Source organism: Bombus affinis, chromosome 17, assembly GCF_024516045.1.
Source record: "Bombus affinis isolate iyBomAffi1 chromosome 17, iyBomAffi1.2, whole genome shotgun sequence".
Taxonomy (NCBI): domain Eukaryota; kingdom Metazoa; phylum Arthropoda; class Insecta; order Hymenoptera; family Apidae; genus Bombus; species Bombus affinis.
Genome location: NC_066360.1, coordinates 4,065,541 through 4,085,762, shown reverse-complemented (window position 1 = coordinate 4,085,762; position 20,222 = coordinate 4,065,541). Strand labels below are relative to the sequence as shown.

At 31.2% G+C, this 20,222-nt stretch overlaps 3 protein-coding genes and 2 long non-coding RNA genes across 16 annotated transcripts in view; 2 read left to right on the top strand and 3 right to left on the bottom strand.

Annotated features, from left to right (window-relative positions):
* LOC126926053 (uncharacterized) overlaps positions 1 to 20,222 on the top strand; it is a 149,845-nt gene that overhangs the window by 78,240 nt on the left and 51,383 nt on the right. The window lies entirely within an intron of this gene.
* LOC126926039 (transcriptional adapter 2B) lies at positions 902 to 7,909 on the bottom strand. Of its 3 annotated transcripts, XR_007714222.1 has the most exons (11): positions 7,371 to 7,904; positions 7,183 to 7,280; positions 6,771 to 6,830; positions 6,545 to 6,686; positions 6,165 to 6,382; positions 5,849 to 6,078; positions 5,541 to 5,772; positions 4,889 to 4,938; positions 4,391 to 4,754; positions 3,880 to 4,054; positions 902 to 2,856 (listed from the first exon to the last, which is right to left on the bottom strand). XR_007714222.1 is itself a non-coding variant. In XM_050742157.1 (10 exons), the coding sequence occupies exons 1-10, from the start codon at positions 7,375 to 7,377 to the stop codon at positions 3,950 to 3,952; spliced, it is 1,506 nt and encodes a 501-aa protein (XP_050598114.1). In that variant the 5' UTR covers positions 7,378 to 7,903; the 3' UTR covers positions 902 to 3,949. The 3 variants fall into 3 exon arrangements, 2 of the variants coding, with proteins under 2 accessions (XP_050598114.1, XP_050598115.1); XM_050742157.1 differs by having other exon boundaries at positions 902 to 4,054; positions 7,371 to 7,903; XM_050742158.1 differs by lacking the exons at positions 902 to 2,856; positions 3,880 to 4,054 and having other exon boundaries at positions 4,581 to 4,754; positions 4,889 to 4,978; positions 7,371 to 7,909.
* On the top strand, positions 7,737 to 19,693 carry LOC126926056 (uncharacterized). Of its 4 annotated transcripts, none has more exons than XR_007714234.1 (5): positions 7,737 to 7,874; positions 17,011 to 17,378; positions 17,484 to 17,720; positions 17,820 to 18,072; positions 19,013 to 19,693. It is a non-coding gene; the product is annotated as an uncharacterized LOC126926056 (long non-coding RNA). The 4 variants fall into 4 exon arrangements; XR_007714235.1 differs by lacking the exon at positions 7,737 to 7,874 and adding an exon at positions 14,177 to 14,191; XR_007714236.1 differs by lacking the exon at positions 7,737 to 7,874 and adding an exon at positions 15,816 to 15,830.
* On the bottom strand, positions 8,243 to 13,981 carry LOC126926025 (probable Dol-P-Man:Man(7)GlcNAc(2)-PP-Dol alpha-1,6-mannosyltransferase). Of its 2 annotated transcripts, XM_050742115.1 has the most exons (9): positions 13,726 to 13,981; positions 13,112 to 13,244; positions 12,816 to 12,989; positions 12,580 to 12,733; positions 12,107 to 12,251; positions 11,782 to 12,008; positions 11,438 to 11,686; positions 9,784 to 11,306; positions 8,243 to 9,708 (listed from the first exon to the last, which is right to left on the bottom strand). In XM_050742115.1, exons 1-9 carry the CDS (start codon positions 13,849 to 13,851, stop codon positions 9,398 to 9,400), a joined length of 3,042 nt encoding a protein of 1,013 aa, XP_050598072.1. In that variant the 5' UTR covers positions 13,852 to 13,981; the 3' UTR covers positions 8,243 to 9,397. The 2 variants fall into 2 exon arrangements, with proteins under 2 accessions (XP_050598072.1, XP_050598071.1); XM_050742114.1 differs by having other exon boundaries at positions 8,243 to 11,306; positions 13,726 to 13,980.
* Positions 14,201 to 20,222, bottom strand: part of LOC126926017 (serine-rich adhesin for platelets-like) — a 90,186-nt gene continuing 84,164 nt past the window's right edge. For all 6 annotated transcript variants that reach the window (XM_050742084.1, XM_050742085.1, XM_050742087.1 and 3 more), the window contains 4 exons: positions 19,543 to 19,860; positions 17,039 to 17,226; positions 16,369 to 16,564; positions 14,201 to 15,581 (listed from right to left, as the gene is read on the bottom strand). In XM_050742084.1, coding sequence (XP_050598041.1) covers positions 15,303 to 15,581; positions 16,369 to 16,564; positions 17,039 to 17,226; positions 19,543 to 19,860 — 981 coding nt within the window. In that variant the 3' untranslated portion in view covers positions 14,201 to 15,302. The remainder of the gene's footprint in view (positions 15,582 to 16,368; positions 16,565 to 17,038; positions 17,227 to 19,542; positions 19,861 to 20,222) is intronic.

Below are 20,222 nucleotides of genomic sequence, written 5' to 3'. Positions count from 1 at the left end.
AAAGGTAACAAATTAAGTGAAACGAACGCCTTACCTCGGATACTTTATAAATCTTTTCATATCATGCGCATTCTATTATTTAATTATTCTAAATAAATTCTATTATTTAATTATTCTAAATAAATTCTATTATTTAATTATTCTAAATAAATTCTATTATTTAATTATTATAAATTATTATTATTAATAAATGCGCATTCTATTATTTAATTTATATGGTTTAAGATTTTTCACAGATGCATTAAAGTTCGTAATTTATCTACCAACGAGGAAAGTCACTACATTCAACTGGTGATTTCAATGACTGGTAATACGATATCGTTTGATAAGCGTACTGGAGGAAAAGTCTTAAGATATTAAATATCTCCCGCTTGCAGAAGACGAATTTTGAAACATGCGAAATAAATCTGTTATTTACAAGAGTAGAAGGACGTAAGGAGTAATATTAAGATTGAAAATACATGCGGGAATTAATTCGCCGAGCAAATATTTGTCTTAACGAAGAAAAAAATGCTTTTTTGCTTAATTATTAAAAACGTGTTTCTCGCAATATTTAGCAAAAATCAGAGGAACACGATTACCTTGTGGGAAAATGTGTTGTAGAAAGGAAATTAAAATATATCAAAAGTAAGAAAATTTGCTGCTTTGACGTGATGAATTACGTCTTTCATGAACGAATCTAGATAAGAATCTGATAATTTAAAAAGGTCAAATGTAATTCTAAATATATATATGCTACTTAAATTAGTAAAATAAACTTCAATATAGCTGAAGATGAAGAATATAGATAGCGTTGTTTATTAGAGTCTGCTTTAAAGATTGTGATACACGAAGTGAAAAAATATAAAGGAATTCAAGGAACAATCGGGGAATGGTATAGTATAATAAATAGAAACACAACTTTAAGGGAAAATACCTATTGTACAGTTTATTTTATACATTCAATGACTTGTTTGATTCAAGTACAAGAATGAAAGCCTGTTTTCGCTTTGAAATATTAATTCTTCCATTATTTCTAGAACAATGAGGAGCAAGAAACTCATTGTTTTTTATACAAATACTTATGAGAATAAAACTGGTATTCAATTTTGAAACACTTCCAATCCAACGGCAATACATTCACTCATCGATGATCATTCTAATCTCTTCGAACAAAACAAATTACTATATCTTATCGTCTTTCGATACAAAACAAAACAAAAATATGTATTCAATTCGTTCCCTGAATTTTATAAAAGTTAGAACGACGCAGTACGCTTGTGTATTTGTTACAAAGGTCGCCGCGACGTTTTCACGTTATCGGATTATTCTTTTCAACTTCGTAAATTACTATATACGTTTTAAGTAACTACAGGAAGGCGTAGCGGTCTCTTCGTTCGAGATAACTTTATGTTCATTCGTTTGAACAGTCTCTATTTTTACAGTGGACCATTTCTCATAGAAATATTACAGTGAAACGACGGACATGTCGATCCGTGCAAGTTACCATCAACAATTAGGAAACAACGAAGAAAATCTAAGGTAAACCGAGGAAAAAAAAAGAAATAAAAACAAAAAAGTAGAAGTATAAAACTTTCAAAATATTTGATTTACAAAAAAGTGCATCAAAAGCGTCTTAAAAGAATGTGAAAGTTCTGCGAAGCAATAAATAAAAATAAAATCTACTACGAACGTAGAAATGTTAATGTTAAGCAAAATAAAAAAGAAACAAAAGAATAAATCTAGCGTTATCGTAAAAATTACGCGATAATAAACGGAACTCGCACATCCATCGACTTCCGTGTAGGTCCGAAACAAGCAATAAAAAAAAAGAAAAAAAAAAGAAAAAAGAAAAAAAAATAAACGTCATAAGGGCGAGCGTAAAAAAATTATCGCGCCCATTTGCGGAAGCTTGGGCAAAAAATACAGTTACATCGAATAAAAGGGATAATAGTCTTCTACTCTCCGTAAAAAATATGAGCAGCTATTTCCCTATTTTGTTATCTAGCTATTTAGTACTTAAGCAATATGCCACAATAAGTATTATTTCGAAATGAAAGGTATTTTTTTAGATTTCTTTTTTCTCTTCAAATATATGACTTTTTTTAATAATTACTTACAATCGTAAGTAATTTTCTTTTTCGTATATGTACATATGTATATATATATATATCTTTTTCACATATTTTTTTACATTTGCATATATAATAATACAAGATAAACTTTTCTCATTTTAATCTTTCTCTCGAATTTAAGCCGTTCGAGACTTATGTAAACGAAGATATTCTTGGAAGTACTGAATTACATTAAAGTAAACGACTAATCTTTTTATAGATTTTTTCGAGTTCCTTAAGCATACAAGAATACAAATGAATTTTGCCATCGAGCAAATAGTGTGGTTCCTCGATGCTTCCACCTTGTACGTTTAAGTTAAAAGCTGTTGTTAATACGGTACATCGTCCATCCAGGGTATATCTTCTCCTCATTCACAAATTTAATATCTTACTCCTCCTTTCTTCATTTAATAATTTAAAATTATAAATAGCTACTATTAGAAGCAATGGAAAATGATTAGCTTTTTTTTTTTTAAAAGTTAAAGTGTCTTTTTTTGTAATACGAGTTTGGCTCCGAACACCATCATTATCACACTATGCACTTAACTCTTCGTTAGTTTATACCGCGATTACGTTTTGTGCTTTAAAAGTAGTATCACTAAGAAGGTACTATTTTTCGTTCATATATACAAATATTACACAGGCAACAGATAAATTACCTAATACCATAGTATCTTCATTGTAATAACAAATATCCTCTTATAACCTGCTCTTTGTACCATCCTTTATCAATAAGGAATATCCTTCGAATCGTTTCAAGAATCTATGGAATAAAATGCATTAGTTTGCGCTTGAATCATGCATGCGAAAGACGATTAGAGTACTTCTTTTAATGAACAAATTTGTAAGAATATGAAGAAATATCTGTATGTGTATGTTTATCTATGCGTGTATAATTTGTCGAGGACATTACACTTATTATTAAGCTAATAATATTCAATACTTTCATGAATCTCAGCTATATAAATATTTTAAAGTGCTTTTTATTTAAATATTTTAATACATATCCAGCCGACAACTTTTAAATACTTATACATAAAGTATCGATCGATGATAAATTCCCGGATGGATATGTTCCAATCATCCAAATGTTGTATTAAACAACGATCTAGAAATCTCAACTACGACGTGACTTCTTCCTTACATTTCCTTATTGTCAAGTATGGTAACAAATCACATTTAAAACAGATAGAAAGGAGCATGTGCAATTAATAGTCTGTACAAGAAAACATGACAGTGGAAGAATTAATTGAGCAATATGTTCATGGCTCTATAAAGGCAGTGTAAGAGATTTTCTAGACAAAAAGTGTTAAATAATTCATAATGTAATGTTAAAAGGTAAACGACAATCTAAGGTAACAATGTTCATTAGAATAAAGTACATATGTTAGCGGAAGTATACCATGCGGAACGGCGTTGATAATTTAATATTTGAGTCTTTAAAAAGTCATCAAGAATATCAACAATAAAATTGACAGTTAAATCGTTATATACGATAACTGTTAATTTAACAAAAACTATAAAACTCTTAATAAAAGAATTTTATACTTTTTAATGAAGTTATTTTAAAGACAGTCTAAATTAATGTCTCGCTAATGAATAAGACAAGTTAATTAATCTTGTTTTCTATCGTTCCTAACAATTCATCCGCCAATACATTTCTCTAAACGTTCACCATTTGAACAAGAGTAAAGAATATCTTTACATATTAAATTATGTACACACACATTCTCTCTCTACCTGTCCTATATATGTTAATTAAATCAGACTCAAATTTCAATTATACCTAGGACTTAGTTTGCAAAATAAAAAGGTGACTTAGAGTTGAAATGGTCGTTAATTTTTTACATATTTAATCAATTGGCCGCGATCCAGCCATTTGCTACCAGATAATGTAATATTTTACTCTCTGGTTCCGACTGAGGTACAACGCCTGATCTTCTATTACCATTTAGATATTCCTGCAATCATATAATTTATGGGTATAAATAACGTGTATATTTGAAGAGTTAACGAAAAGTATTTTCGCTTAAGATCTATCTACAACTACGACAATATTTCCGATATCAAACGAAATTGTGTTATTATTAAAGAAAGCTTTTGAAAACAAAAGTTATGAGGTCATGGTCAAATATGTGTATGAAAAGTAACTAAATTATTTTATTATATCAATCATGTCCGAATAAATGTATCAGTTTTCTATAAAAACACTATGATAAATTAAGTAGCACGATATTGCTTATTTTACAACGAATTTAATTTTTGATAAAAAATAATTTATCTACCTAAAAACTTACTTGCAACAACAACGTCTTTTGTGTTATATATTGCGTTGGCTTCAAATCAAGTTGAAGACACAGAGACTTTTCTTGTTTTGTTAATAAATGAGCCGCTGCTTCCATTTCTATATCTCGTTCCTCTGAGTCTCCTGTTGTCGCACAAGATTTTCCGGAAATAGCCGCAGTATAATTCTTTTCTGTGGCAGAACTGGAGCTGGTAGAATGCTGGCTGGAACAATTTGGATTGTTATCCGGCTCCACCCACTGATTGGCTGGAGTCGTCATCCGATTGGGATTGGTTTGATTGATTGAGAAGCTGCTGCTGGGTAAGTCTTTTGCAATGTACTTTCGGTCGGTGGAAGAGTAATTTTTTTCTTCTTCTCTGCAAGGTATAATAGGGGACAAATTTACCTTTGATTAAAATCACCTGTTTTAGTGAATTTAATCGTTATTGTAGTGTTGTCATCTTCATGAATTAAAGTTGTTGAAATAATCTGTTTTAAAATAGTCCTGTACCTTTTTTTTGAGGTGTGGCGGTGTATTGGTGTGGACGGCCCACTGCTGCCCTAAGTGAAATGCAAACTGATACAATCTGTTCACAAATGCCTGGCAACACGCACCACAAACAATGGAATTAGTGAGAGAAGAAGCAAAAGCTAGTGTATACGATATAATTAAAACTCTGCATTTCGTATTCACACACATACTTTTATTGAAATTTTTTATAATTAGTAATATATTCTCGTATCTGTTGTAATATTCGATCGATACATTTGTGTTAAACGCGTGTGAATTTTTTCATAATATATTTGACGTAATCATAGAATGAACAATATACATATTAAACAACAAAACATGGAGAAACATAGAGAAGAAACCTAAGAATCCTTTAATATTGAAATAATGATCGTCAATGTTTATTTTTATAAAATATGTTTAAAACGTATTAGAAGCATAAATATAAATGATGAAAACAGATGTTTTTAATAATTCAAGAATTCTACTAGCTTTTACGAGTGTATATTTGTGAAATGTACTGTGAGATTCGAGTAGATATACCTAATATTACACAATAGAGTATAAAACAAAAGGTATACCATCCGAAAAAAATTTCAATCACCATTGCAATGTGGAAAAAGTTAATAGATATGTGGATACACATACTTACAGATTTCTTTTCATGCCAGTGATCCACTGCATCATTTTGTCCCTGAGTTTGTGCAATCACTTGTTCGAAATGAGCGCATTCTTCGTGTCTTGTAATACCATGCTCTCGGTAACGATACAATTCTGAAAGACGTAATCGTAGTTCTCTTTCTCTTTCAAGATTTGTTAGAAACTGTTCGTATTCCTGTGCTGTGTAAAACTGTGCAAATACTCGCATCCTATCCCTAAACTCCCTGTAAATTATAAATTTTCCATTAAAGTATCGCACAAAATAAAACGTTACTGTTGTTAAATAATGATTAAACATACTTTTCCTCCTTCGATTGTTTTCTCTTCATTGTCTTATCTTTCCTAGATGAGGCAAAAAACGCAGAAACAAGCTGGTAATCTCGTACGACTCTTTTTCGTCGCGCTCTCTCTCTTAAATTATTGGTATACATATCAACTTGTGCAAGCTTAAGTGCTATGTCCAAATCATCATCTTCTGCAGGGTTCAAGAATAATGAAGAAACAAGTGACTCTGCTTCATGGTTGTAGTCCTGTAAAGGAAATTTTAATATTTTAATACAGGTATAATGTAATACAAAAGGTAATACAAAGGTGTGTTGTATAATTTAAAACATACCCTTTCAAAATCATCTCGTTGTGGCATATATCCCAGCTGTGCAGCTTCTTCTGGAGTGATATCCAAAGGTGGTAACCGAGATGTGAGATCAGGCGATAGAGGTCCATGATCTGACTTAGTTTGATCTGTAAGATTTGGTTTATAGCTTTCTGTAGGAGGCCATGTATGTTTTCCAATATTGCCATCAAGGTATCTAGCAATATATTCTTCTTTTGCTTCTGTAAGGCAAAAATAAATTAAGTACTGATATTATCAGTAAAAGATTGGTATTTAATTAATTTATTAATTAGCTTAAAATACAAGCACACCTCTTTTTTTTAAATTGTCATAAAATTACCATATAATAGAATATAAGAAATTTTAATATAAAATCACTTTACCTTCTGGTGAACGTGTTTCAATATGTTTGCTAATGTCTTCCCAATTTCCAAAACCAAATTGCTCAATGGCATCCAGAAGTCTAAGTTGTTCCCTAGCAGTCCAATTTCCTCTACCATTGAATATACTAATGGTGCCAGAATCCTATAGTGATAAAAAATTATTAATTTTTTAAATGTTATTATACGAAAAAATTATATTTCACGCTTAAAAATGATTAGTATTTACCATAAACTGATAAGAGTGATCATTTTTATGTGGGCCAATTTCAGCTCCAGCGGAAAAACACTGTAGAATTTAAAAATATTATTTTCTTTCGAACAATTCTGAAGTTTGTTGTGGAATGTTGATGTTTTCGTATCGTGTTAACGGAACTGACATATATAGTATATACGCATGTACGTGCCTCCACGTGATCACCGGTTTCATTCAATTCGCGAAGTAGAAAGGTAGTTACAGTATAACTTGTTTCACAAAAAAAGGGTGGGGACTAAAAAAAGGAATCTCAACACGCAAAATCCAGTAAAGCCAGAAGGATAGACGAAGATGTGACAGAGGGAAAAGGGCGGGGGGAAGGGAAGGAGCGGGGAAGAAAGGAGACGTGAACACGTGATCGAGAAACAAGCGTTCACTCGCTCACCTGCAAACAGAGGTCGAAATCTGGGCATTCTACACATCTGACACGTAGGCCCGAGATATCCTCTTGACAATAGGTGCAGTTGTATTTAGCATACAAATCTGAAACCGAACAATCGTAATACATTAGATCGCCAATGACAGTTCGTTCGGGTGCCAATCAATATTTCGTCCATCGACGTAAATACATACCCGCCATTATTGTCCTGCAGGGTTCTTCCAGAACGATCCGGATGACGTCACCGCATGCCAAAAAGCAATAAGTTTACGTATCACGTACACTGAACGTGCAAGTTTGACCCCATTTTTTCCGCGAAATCGTACGAAAACGCGGAAAAATTCTGGTGCGCCCGCCTGGACGCTCTAATTATCGTGCAAGCGTAAACTCGTTAGAATTCTGAATGGAAAAAATGTTGTTTACGACTGTTGCGTCGCGAAACGAGTACGCATGCGTTCCTTCTCCTACCATGTAGGTAAACTACGTTTCAGTTTCGCCAACTGTGTAATAAGAAAATTGCCCTCTTCCGCAACCCAAATATAATTTATCCGCGCGCATTCAAATAAAGCAACATTGTTTTAGCATCTTTCAATTTTTTTCGTTTATATAAAGTCGGACATCGTGCGTGAACATATAAAATATATATCGAATAGAACAACAGATTAATACAATCCCGTAAATACGATAAAATGTCGGCTGTAAGTAAATATTTTTGAAAACATTTTTTATTACGTTTTTGACAACATATCAACTTCTTTTTGTATTATATATTACATAAACATTACATTATAAATTTATCATAATGAAAATATTTATGTAATATGCTCCTTGAATGTTATCAAATAATTTGAAACATGTAAAATTACATTCGTAGATTGTTCAGTTAAAAGCTTTTCGTAAGAATATTATCTTATCACATCGATCAATTTGCATGGGGCGTCCACTATTAATTTCTGATAAAGATTTACAGAAACTGAAATTAAAGCAAGCAAGAATGCAGGTCTAACTGATTTTGATATAAATATAAAATGACGTGATGTATGATAATTAAATGAACTCCGTGTAATTTATATATAATTATTTTCCATTTATTTAAACAGTGTGAAGATAATCTTCCCGTGTATTTGAAGTGTGGTACACGAGATAAAGTGGTATATTGGATCATTGTAGCATTTACTGTGTATTCCACAATACAATCATTTAAAGGAATAAAGATATTACTCGAGAAATATTCATAGAATTATAAGAAACTTATTGCAATAAAAAAATTTAACATTGATTAATTGTATAATTTTCTTTAATAAAATCTTTAATTGCAATTTGGCCGTATTTGATTATCAATGATTGAAATAATAATATTAGGTATTAATTTACAGTTTTGATATTAAATCACTTTTACTTATTGCAAAATATTAATACATAGTAAGTTATACATGTATACATATAATTTTTTAATATTTTACAACATATAGAATTTGGAAGAAACTTTAAGGCACTTGAATGCTCTGCAAATACCAATATGGAAATGAATGTACTTTCTTTTTGTGATAAGCTCTATCTGATGAGAATATGATTAAAGAAATAAACTTAAGTAACATAAGATACGGTAATGTTTTAGCTACAATAGGAAAAGCATAGGATATGAGAAAGCAAAATTTAAATGCTAGGATAGAAAAGAGAAAATAATGAGACCGTTCTCATAAGGCAGCTTAGCAAAATTGTAAACAGTCAAGGATGAATAATAGAATTATGCCCTTCTTTTTAAACATGCATTGGTAAATATTAGTTTTATATCAAATAATATAAGATATATAGATAAATATGTCAACATCTAAATATATAAAAAATTAATAAGATATTTTTACAATACACAAAACAATTACTATATACATACATGTTAATATTAAATATGTAAACTTCTACTGTTAAATATCTAAATTTCTAATTTGGATTTTTGTTTTTAACAAGTATACATACAAAATAACAGTTGTGGCATCTTTGTGATACTATATATTAAACAAATGCTTTATCATTTTTCAGTATTTTTTGATATTTTAGACAATAACACAGGAAAAATAAATTTCGTCTTTTTCCGTGTTGGTAATGCATGAGCATTAATTAAGATATACATTTTTGTTATCACAGAACAACGTATTTACAGTTTACTATAATTATATAACTGTATTATTAAAAAGCACAAAATAATGAGTTATTTCAACATTCAATTTGAGCTATTTCTCATTTTTTTTTGCATCATTTCATCTTTTTCGTTGGAAGCATAGTCATTTACTACAGTGTTTGAAACACTATTACTAGATTTTTGAGCATTTATGGGGACGTTTTTGTTATTGGCATACGTGATAAAATATCTTTCTTGTAAAACTTTATTTGTACCTTGGCTTGAGCCATCATTTCCATTAATATTTCGAACGATTTTTTCTGCTTTTTCTGTATTATATATCTTTCCTTCATTATTATAATTCTGCATTTTTGAATTTTTTGGAGATTCTGTTGGGAACTGATGAGCCCCTACTGCCAGTTTTGGTAAAATTTGTGGTTTAGGTTTGTCATTTTTATTTTCAAAAGTGTTTATAGTAAATGTCTTACTTTTTTTTCTTCGTTGTACTAAATTTTTCAAAGCTTCACTAAATTGCATTAATGTTTCTGCAATTGGTCGTTCCATATATGTAGCTTCAATCTTTTCAAATAGATCGTCTTCTTCTGAAGTTAATTCGCTTTTTATTTGTTTAAACTGATTTATTATGTCCCGTAGACTTTCTTTGGCATCTTTGATTGTTTTTACATCTCTACTTTCTGTCATAATATCTATTCTTAGTAAATCTTCTGCTTTTTTTGTACTTGTTTCTGTAGGTTGCTCATTATATTTAACACCTAATTCTTTTTTATCTATTTCTGAATCTTCATGTACAAAATCTTTTTCGAATTCTTTAAATTGATTGATTATATTTCTGATGCTTTCTTTTATATTAGGTGGTTTGTGTTGATCTGTTGTTTCTTGGATTACTTCAGACTTTTCTTTTAGTTCTTGCTTTATCATAGGTTTTTCTTTGGTCTCTTGAATTATCATAGGTCTTTCTTTTATTTCTTTAATTATTACAGGTTTTTCTTTTAACTCTTGAGCTATTGCAGGTTTTTCTTTTAATTCTTGAATTACCGAATATTTTTCTTTTAAGTCTTGCTTCGTTATAATTTTTATTTTTTGTGATGATTCTATTTTTATTGGAATTATTCTTTTCACTTTAGCATTAATTTTCTGTGGAATTTCTGGTAATACTTTCTCATCTATTGCATCTTTTCTTAATTTAACTGCTTCCAGTTTTTCTTGAATAAGTTTTTTAACAACTTCCTTTAAAATGTTACTATCTTGTTGAACATTATCAAGTTTTAATCTTTCTTTAGCTACTTCTAGCTTTTTATTTTCTTCTTCCTTTATATCCAATTTTTGTTCACTAATATTAGAATTATTCTCAACATCAGATTGCAATTCAGTATTGCTTTCAGTCATGATATCATTTTGTAGCTTTGGTATGGTCTGTAGGTTTTCTTCATTGATTGATGTGTTTAACTGTGATAAATTATTCTCAAATATGTTATTAGGTAACTTTTTTGTGCTTAATGATTCAATGATTTCAGTAGGTTCGTTTGTTTCGTTATTTAATTCATCTTCTGGTACTTCTACATCTAATATATTTACATCATTAATATTTAATGGTTTTTCAAATTGCTCTAACGACTCCATTATTTCATCCAATATTGGTTCCATATCTTGTACAGTGTCATTTATGACATCCTTGCTGCCTATACTTTTCTTTGTAGCATTTTCCTTTGATTGCTTCAAAATTGTCTGCAGTGATGCTTTCTTGGGATCATATCGTATATTAGGCTTCCTTTTCATGATAAATATAATTGGTCTAGTTTTTATCCTTATTGGTGGTAACATATTATAATTTAATGCTATATGAGAAAAACCATCTACAGAATCTAAGATATCGTGCGTTTTAAGATATGGTTTTATATTGGGTGAGTATTTACTTTTGGCTTCCATTAAAAGATGTGTAAATTGAAGCATTTCAGGACTGTCAATAGTCAAATTTTCTTGTTTTGAATAACTGGAAGTTAATTAATCATAAATTAGATTATACTATTATTTGGGTCTAAAGAAATTTACCTTTAGCATATTATCATTTTAGAGAGATTGGTCATTTTATGACTACTTCAAATAGTCATCTATAAAACTTACATCCAAGAACTATTTGTTTGAGTAAATCTTGAAACTCCTGTTTGTGCAGCTAGAACATCAATGTGTATATGCACTGGGTTGATAGAATCTTTTTCGAGTCTATGTAATTTAGCAATAGCTAAACCACCAGGATAGTTAGAACCAGCGACACATAAAAGAAACATAGAAAATAGAGCATTTAAAACTAGATGGCCTAAAATGGTTAGTGCTAAAATTCCATTCCATGGACTTTTCCCTCTGTTTTCCCATCTAATTTAAGAAAACAAAGAATTGTATAATTACAATTTCAGATATTTAAAAATTAAAAGTAGCTCAAAAAGCAAAATTAAATGTAAGTTACTTACATTCTATGACAAACGGCTGCTGCACTAACATTTAGCAGTGGAAAGACATATATGATAAACCTCAATTCTTTATGTGGTAAAAGTGAGAATAATGCAACAAATGCTATACCAGGAACTGTTAATGCTCGAACTCGTGCATCCCATAACATACCCAAGGGTATTAAAAAGTAAGATAAACCTAACCCACGAGGCAGAGCTGAGTAAAAATACCACAAGAATGGCGATGTCTGTTTTTATGTTAAGTAATATATATATATATATATATACTTTAAAATGATCATTTTGAATAAATGCATTTAAAAATAGTGACTCTGATAAAGGATACACCCCATTCGCTGCTTTTATTAAGGATAGTGTTAAAGTAAAATACTTCTCCTTCAGGCCATAATAATCGTCTCCAAAATATAGAGTCTATTGTGATCGTTAGCGTTAGAAAAAATATACCGGCCGGAATCGCAATTTTAAACAGTCTACAAAATTATTAATTTTATGAAGCTTTTGTTTTAATGATTTATATAGCTTTAATAGATGAATGTTTTCTATGTTACGAAATTATTTTTAATCACTTTTCTTTCTACTTTTAACAATAGCATAAGTCTTATTGCAGTTTATCAAATTTATGTTTAATTTAGTTATTTTTGACAGAAGGGTTTTGTTATGTTAATAAGTTTTATAAGCAAACAAAGCTTACAAATCAGTGCAGTTTTGCAGAAGGTTCCTTGATGATTCTAATCACTTCTGTATGCAATGTTACAGCCATACTAGGAATCAATGGTCCACAATATAATATGTAAATACCTTAGTATGGTTAGTTTCTTGTTGGCTATATCGTACAAAAGGAATAATCCCAGTAGCATGGCAAGTTCTGCTCTGAATATTATTATTGCTGCTGCAGATGACCAAATAAATATCATGTGATTTTGTTTCAACCATCCATACAAAGCTAGTAGTACTACAATATACATATAATGTACAAGTATTAATTATCATGTAAACCACTAAGTAAAATACAGATAATATTGAATTTAAATTACCTAGTGGCATAGCCATTATATTTGGCAATGGACGACTTAGATAGTACATAAAGTGATATTGTGTCAGAGTAATTGCAACAAGCCATTTTGTAAATTGCAAACCAAATATGCTTTGTAAAGCATCTTTATATAGCCTCAATGTGCCTATTACTAACAAGCCCAATGTTGCTCTTACTGGAAAAACATGATACTAATTACCTCTTTTTAATGTGATATGTTTTATAAATTAAAGATTTAATATCAATAATAAGATAAAAGCTGTTAATAATGCTAATTAATGATATTAATCAACTTACCAATGTATTGAGCAAAAAATTTATTAAGTTGCAAATAATTAATGATTGCTATTAATGGCGATGCCAAGCCTGATATTATAATTGGTCCCATGAACGATCGTGGCACAACTCCAGGAAATTCATGATGATCATACTATCATAGAACAAGAATATGTTACAAACGATTAGTTATTTGTCTTTATTTTCTTTTTTAATGAATGTATGAATATGTTTTTATACAAATGCTCTAAACTATTTGATTTTCTTTTTGGCTATCTTTTTGGCTATGTTTTTGGCTACAAATTATCATAGTATGTTATTAATGAACGTATATAATTTCGAAAATTTTGTTAATATACTTTCACTTTAATGAAAGCAGAAATTATTAGCGAAATATTAGAAAATATTAGCGAACTCTTCAAGCGTGCAGAAACTATATCAGCTGATCGTAAGTTTATAAATACATGCATCTGCTTCTAAATATAATGTCTAAGTTTTTGCGTAATATCTCTTTGATTGTATGTCAGCAACCTGTCAAGGCAGAAAGACAAATATTCTCTCCCTTATTACTACTTATTTAATTCTTAAACACTTGTCTACTAATATCATATAGTTCCAATAAATACTATAATTACCTCCGACAGGTTAAAACCATGGTATAAAATGTCGTGCATAGCCTGTAGATTGAAACTTTCTTCCACTTTTGTAAATGGACAGTACAATAAATGTACTAAAGCCACCAAGATAATTAAATGATCCATTATTTTATTCTATACATGGAACAGGTTCAAAGATATTGTAAAACTTCGCGTTTTAATCATGACAATCTAACGAACACAGACAACTTTTTAAATACATATTTCTTGTATCAACCGGGAATACCACGTCGTCTGCTCTCATGGACTCCGTCCAAATTACGTATGTACTTTCATTGCCAACATTCCAGGTTTAATATTTCCTTAAATTTCCTAGAATTTCGTGTTAATTCACTATAATTTTTTCTCGTCAAATCCAACAGTTTTTCAACATTTTCCAGATAAGAAAATCCAACAAGTTTCGTAGTATTTTAAATACGATATAATATTTAACATAATTGAAAAGGTAGATATGTTGCTTCATTATTATTCTTTTATTAAAAAGTTAGTTTATTAGCTCCCAGTAATTCATTATAACAATAATGTTACAATATTTTCGTTTATTAAGAAGATTAAGCGCTATAAAAATGTTTCCTCGTTCGGTGTGGCAATCTATTTCGATGAAAACTTACAAAATAAATCACAATATTTTTAATATTAATCAAAACGGCTTTTGCTAATAATTAATTCATCAATTCTAAACAACCTTCACTAATTACATACGGTTATTATATGAGGACACAATACGTTCTTCGTTTTGGGAGGATCGATTACAATGCGACAAATAGCCATATAATATTTCGCTATTATTATTGTATAAAAAGATACAAATATGTATAAAGTAAGCGTTCCAAAATATATGTTATAAATTTTCACAACGGGATGCCGTAAATTTTAATTTCTCTTAAACAGATAGTTATTAGTTTATGATCTTTTAATTCACAAAATAAACAGAGGAGATATATGTATATATTATCATTTCTGCATATCTTTTGTCTGCATATTTTTCGAAAAAATAACGATCGATATTCATTCGTTTCGCTACGTACAAATGTATATACAGTGTGTAGAGAAAATTCGTACTTTATTTTAGTATAATTGGAAAATACATTTGTCCCAAATACACGGAGGAAACCTATAGATTTCAAGCTGTAGATACAAATCGCTTTTACATTCGTCTCGTGCACATGCCCGATAGATGACGGTCTCCTGCGAGATTTTTTTTCCATTTATGTAAGATCCCATACAACATTTTTTAAGTATTTCATAATCAACGCGACGCTTGTATAAAACTGCATCGATCGCACGAACAAGATAGAAACAAGGTGCTTCATGAAAGCTGCGTTTTATTAAAAATATCGTAATTATTGTGTCTATATTTTTTCATACTTCACTATAAATATAACATCACATTTCAAGCTACGATTTAATTTAATCTTTCGTTCTGGTTTCCTTTTCTTCTTTTCAAATTTTATTTCAAGTTGATTTTTCTCAAAATAAAGACACTTTTATCTATCTTGTTCCTGCTCGATGTACGTATATAGAAAGATCGTTTAGCAGAAATGACTCCGGCAGAATTAACGCCTTGGTTTCGGCGCTCGCGAGTGTATCGGCTTATTGTGTAACATGTGTTCGCATTTGGGAATGTGACGCTCGGCGGCGGCCTTATTGAATTTTCTTCCGCAGTGGGGACACTGAATGTAATCGTAGTTATCGCTAACCGGCGGTGGTGGCAAATCGCTGAGCTTGCCTCCTGCGGCCAGGTGTGCTTGTACTTGCTTGGCCGAGCGTATGGCGTTAATGAAATCCTCGTGTTTGCGCCGCCAGTTCGACTTTATCTCCGGCTTCTTCGATTTCTGAAACATGCAAAACGACAATCCGTTTCATTCCTTCAGATCGATATCTCTTGTCCTTCTCCCTAAAAGAGAAGAAAAAAAAAAAAAAAAATAAAACGATTGATTCTTTCGCGATATAAATGGATCTCTTATCGATAATGGATTTCTCTTCGTGATACGGACCAGCCTTGCCATTAAAAAAGATTTCTATCTATTAAAATATATATAAGATAGTGGTATTCCTCCACCACTGAGAAGATTAGGTTATAGGTAAAAGATTTAGGTTTAGGATATAGGTTAGCAACTAAGTGATTGCGGATTTTGTCATTAGGTGGTAATGATAAAATCCGCAATTATTTAGTTGCCAACCTAACATATTCTAGCATCGTTATTGTCATTATATTGCACGTTGAATTGTGACTAATATTATTTGAAAATTACTGAGAAAATTGAGATAATTACATATCATGGATGGTTGATATCATTTTTCAAAATTAATCGACCAATAACTAATTGACTAACAATTACCAGTCATTTTCACTGATTTCGTAGTTTTAGTATTAAATCATAAAATCTTATTTACTCGATACTTAACATTTTATCTAAATACGCTGCATACAATTCTTACTTTTACGTTAGTCTTGTTCTTCGCGTTATATTTTTTTATAACGAGTTGAATTAATTTTTACCTCTGCAAACATGGATTTAAAATTTACTTTGTTTAAAGCTTCGTACAGTTAGAATGAACTGAGATGGGAATTTTGTAGGATCGGAAGAGGACGAGAGATTCAGGACAAGAAGTACTGACCTCCACCTGTTTTTTCACAAGTCCTTTTTTCACGAACGGTTCGAGATCGGTGCCTTTTACGCGATACATCATCGTATCGAATTGTTTCCTCTTTTTCTGAGTCGTTTTCGCGCAAATTTGCTCGTGAAGTGTTACTCGATCTTGAGCGAAACGGCGGCCACACATTTTGCAAGGAACCAGAGCGTCACTGTAACATCTTTAGAAAAGAATTTCATGAGATTTGAAAAAAACGTTGATATCTTTTTTCGTAAAGAAAATTGATCGAAAAGTTCCGTCAACTCCCAAGATTATGTTCGACACAAGAGATTCTAAGATAGCAGGATAACGAAATATTTCCTTTTTCTCTGATATCTGTTGATGTTTCCTTTGTTTATTTAGAAATTATTTATAATTTGTTCATAGTAAAAATATTACTTTTTTCACAATTATTTTCATCGTTACAGACATCACATTTTAACAACTTCTCTTAGCTGCATTCTTTCTACTCACAGTGTATAAATTTATCGAGCAAAATAACAATATCAGCCCTAGGATATTAAACACTTTAAAATAAGGATAATTTTAGGTGCTACAAGTTTGACGATAAAATATTTCCCTGAAATATTAGTCTGAGATATTACAAGCTCCTTAATTTCGTAACAGGAAAACCAATTACTCTAAAAATTCTTACGTCGCTGCCGCGGCTCCACCGGTTCTGCTGGAAGCTGATCCTTTGTATCCTGTTGAACCGGAAATTGGCGTCTTTGCTCTCGAAGCCATTTTGCTTCTAGAACCGGAAGTCTGACCTTGCATGGGGCTACCACCAGATGTGGACGAAACAGATGGTGGCCGTGTTGATTGCATGGAAGTAATCTGTTTCTAATTAATAGAAACGTTAAACGATAATTATTTTTACTACAATAGGATATTTTCAATAGAATATTCCAAAAAAATGTTGCAATAGAAGAAGGCCAATCTTTCAACAGAAAGTTTCAGCCAGGGAATTATTAATGTATATTAAAATATTACAGGTATTAAAACTCTATTATTAATATTAGAATTATTAATTATAAACTATTTATAAATAGAACAATCTTTTTCATTTACAATTTGGCTAATAGTCTTTTGCTTTACAGGGACTCTAATAAAATATTGTTCATATATGTTGCTTATTGTTAAATGATGGATTTCTTACATTGCATGAGGACATTGCTCTTGCAAAATAGTTTATTTTTATTAGCTGTTTATAATACTTTTGCTTTAATAAATAGCTGGTAAACTGGTGATTTTTCATATGCATCACACTTTTAAAAAACGAATAATATGGGAGAAGATAAAATGAGAATAACAGAGGAGAAAGTAAAAGCAATTTGGTAACTATTCGATTCCTAATATTAAGAAAATTATTCAATGATATGAAATGTACGAAATACCTGTTGATACTACTGTTTAATTTTGTTGTTGAAATTTAGCAAGGCGACTAGGAAATTTCGCTGTTGCGAATATTTCGATTAATTAGAAGTTGGAGGAAGAGGAATCCATGTGCAGCGAAATCGCTGGATTTCCCGGGTTAAATAACGTCAAAGAGCACCAGACATTTTACTCCCTAAAGCTTCCTGCTTACTTCTCACATACCAAACTTCAAGCTGTGGCGGAAAAATTGTATACGATATTCGATTGAAATTATCTTTGCAACCAAGAGCACATCATTCGCAGACGAATTATGTTTGTAAATTAATAGAATAAATGCGTGAAGTTCCTTTCTTGTATTATATGTATAGCTATGCGAGAATTACAATTAGGATACTTTTATTAAATTCGATTACATTTTATCTAAACTGCTGTATTTTATCATATGCTTTTATAATATAAATTTTGTCTGCATTTAGTAACAAAGATGAGAACATTTTTACTATAGTGAAACTATCAATACAAGTACAATTACTTCTTTGTCCTTGGGATTTCTTATATTTCTGGCACATCAGATATAAAAAGTATGCACTTTCTCAACAATTTGATTACATTTTATCTAAACTGCTGCATTTTATCATATGCTTTTATAATATAAATTTTGTCTGCATTTAGTAACAAAGATGAGAACAGTTTTACTATAGTGAAACTATCAATGCAAGTACAATTACTTCTTTGTCCTTGAGATTTCTTATATTTCTGGCACATCAGATATAAAGAGTATGTACTTTCTTAGCTTTTTATAGAAAATAAATATTAATATAGATATTATAAAGAAACAAACAAAGGAAAGATACACAGTTATGAAATATTTGGTTTTAATATTTAACGTATCCAAATTTTGCTACCTTTGTGTATTTTGCACCTTTCATGAACAAGAAAATACAGTGCCATGAATAATTATGAACTGCATTTTGCAAAACAAAGCTGAAGATTAAACAAACAAAAATTTGTCTCTTTCAAAATCTAGAGGGAAACGAAATTTTCCTCTAATTAAACTTGTATTTTCCATTGTGAAAAAACATAAACTCAGCATAATTAACTCGGTTAATTTTGTTACATTTTCATTCAATATTCTTAACAAACGTTTCTTTATCTTTGATTACTTCTATTAATCTGTCACTCTACATTGTCTACCAACTTATTCAAAGCAAATCATATTCTTCTTTTTTAAATTCAACGATATTTTCTACAGGTGGCTCCTCCCGGTCATAAACTTTTCACGCTGGAATTCCCCATAGATTGCCGATTGGAATTTCGGACGAGGACTCGATGCTGGCCATGGTAATAATTCCATTTCGAAATCTTGAAATCATTTTTCTGTACCAGCGGCTGTACGAATAGGAACGCTGTCTCGCTGAAAAATTGTCTTTTCGTCTCCTCTTTCAATTACGTAAGAATAGCGTTCAATTTATTTTTTACAAAAACATTTTCACTTATCATATCCAGGCAGGAGCTGAGGTTTCTTGAAAGCATCGAAGGAAGAAAGCAGCAAATCTGCTCGAGTCTATGATTACTCGCAGCACAGTATCCCAAGGAACGTGAACGTGAAAATGGAGCAAGGAGAAAATTCGAAACTTATGTCACTACAACTAACTAGAACAATTTGCTTCAATTGCTACATTGTTACATCAAAACCTTCGTTTCACTACAAAATTATCAACTCAACCTTCTGTATGGAATCTGCGTTATTTTTATTTAGCATATTAACAGGTATGTGCTCACCTCGGTGGACTGTTTTCGTAAGAGCGGCTTCCGCGGAAGTGGCGCGTCGTTTTCCTTCGCCGGTTGCTCGTCCAAGTCGACGACCAGAGCGTCGCTTTTCTTCGTGGGCGAGTCGTTATCGTATTTCGTTTCGGCAGTTTGGTCTCGTAAATGCAGACCATTCTCGAGAATAGCGCTATCGACCACGTCCGCTGATTTTTTCGTAGTTGTGCTCGTTGCCGTCAACGCCTTCCTGTTTCCAATTGGCTCTGTGCCTTTCATAGTCGTTGGCCGTTTCGTCGATCTTGTGTCTTGAGCTTTCAACTCGCTCGACGCACGCTGTAACAGATACGCGTTCGTTTGAAGCTGTCGTGCCAAATAATCGACGCGTTTCTCGCTATCTTTTAACGAAAGCCATGTTTTAACAAAAGCGATTAATATCATTTTAACCAGTCAGCTGTCTCTGACGAGTATACTCGTCACGAAGAAACGCCAGTATTTTGCGTTACGACGAGTTCTCTGAGTAATAAAATTCAAAAATGAAACGGTCCTTTCGTTACAATTTGATTCCATATTATAACACACATTCTGTGTTTGACGAGTATACTCGTCACGGAGAAACGCCAGTACTTTGCGTTATGACGCGTCCTGTTAGTAATAAAATTAAAAAATGAAACGGTCCTTTCATTACAACTTAATTT

What these genes read in the sequence shown, in the direction of transcription:
- LOC126926039 (XM_050742157.1), bottom strand. An exon ending in ATCACTCTTATCAGTTTATG is followed by an intron (nt 6,687 to 6,770) that starts GTAAATACTAAT and finishes TTATCACTATAG; the next exon opens with GATTCTGGCACCATTAGTAT. An exon ending in CGCCACACCTCAAAAAAAAG is followed by an intron (nt 4,755 to 4,888) that starts GTACAGGACTAT and finishes TATACCTTGCAG; the next exon opens with AGAAGAAGAAAAAAATTACT.
- LOC126926025 (XM_050742114.1), bottom strand. Translation starts at nt 13,851, where the DNA reads ATGGATCATTTAATTATCTTGGTGGCTTTAGTACATTTATTGTACTGT. An exon ending in ATGGTTTTAACCTGTCGGAG is followed by an intron (nt 13,245 to 13,725) that starts GTAATTATAGTA and finishes GTTCTATGATAG; the next exon opens with TATGATCATCATGAATTTCC. An exon ending in CAAACAAATAGTTCTTGGAT is followed by an intron (nt 11,307 to 11,437) that starts GTAAGTTTTATA and finishes ATTAACTTCCAG; the next exon opens with TTATTCAAAACAAGAAAATT.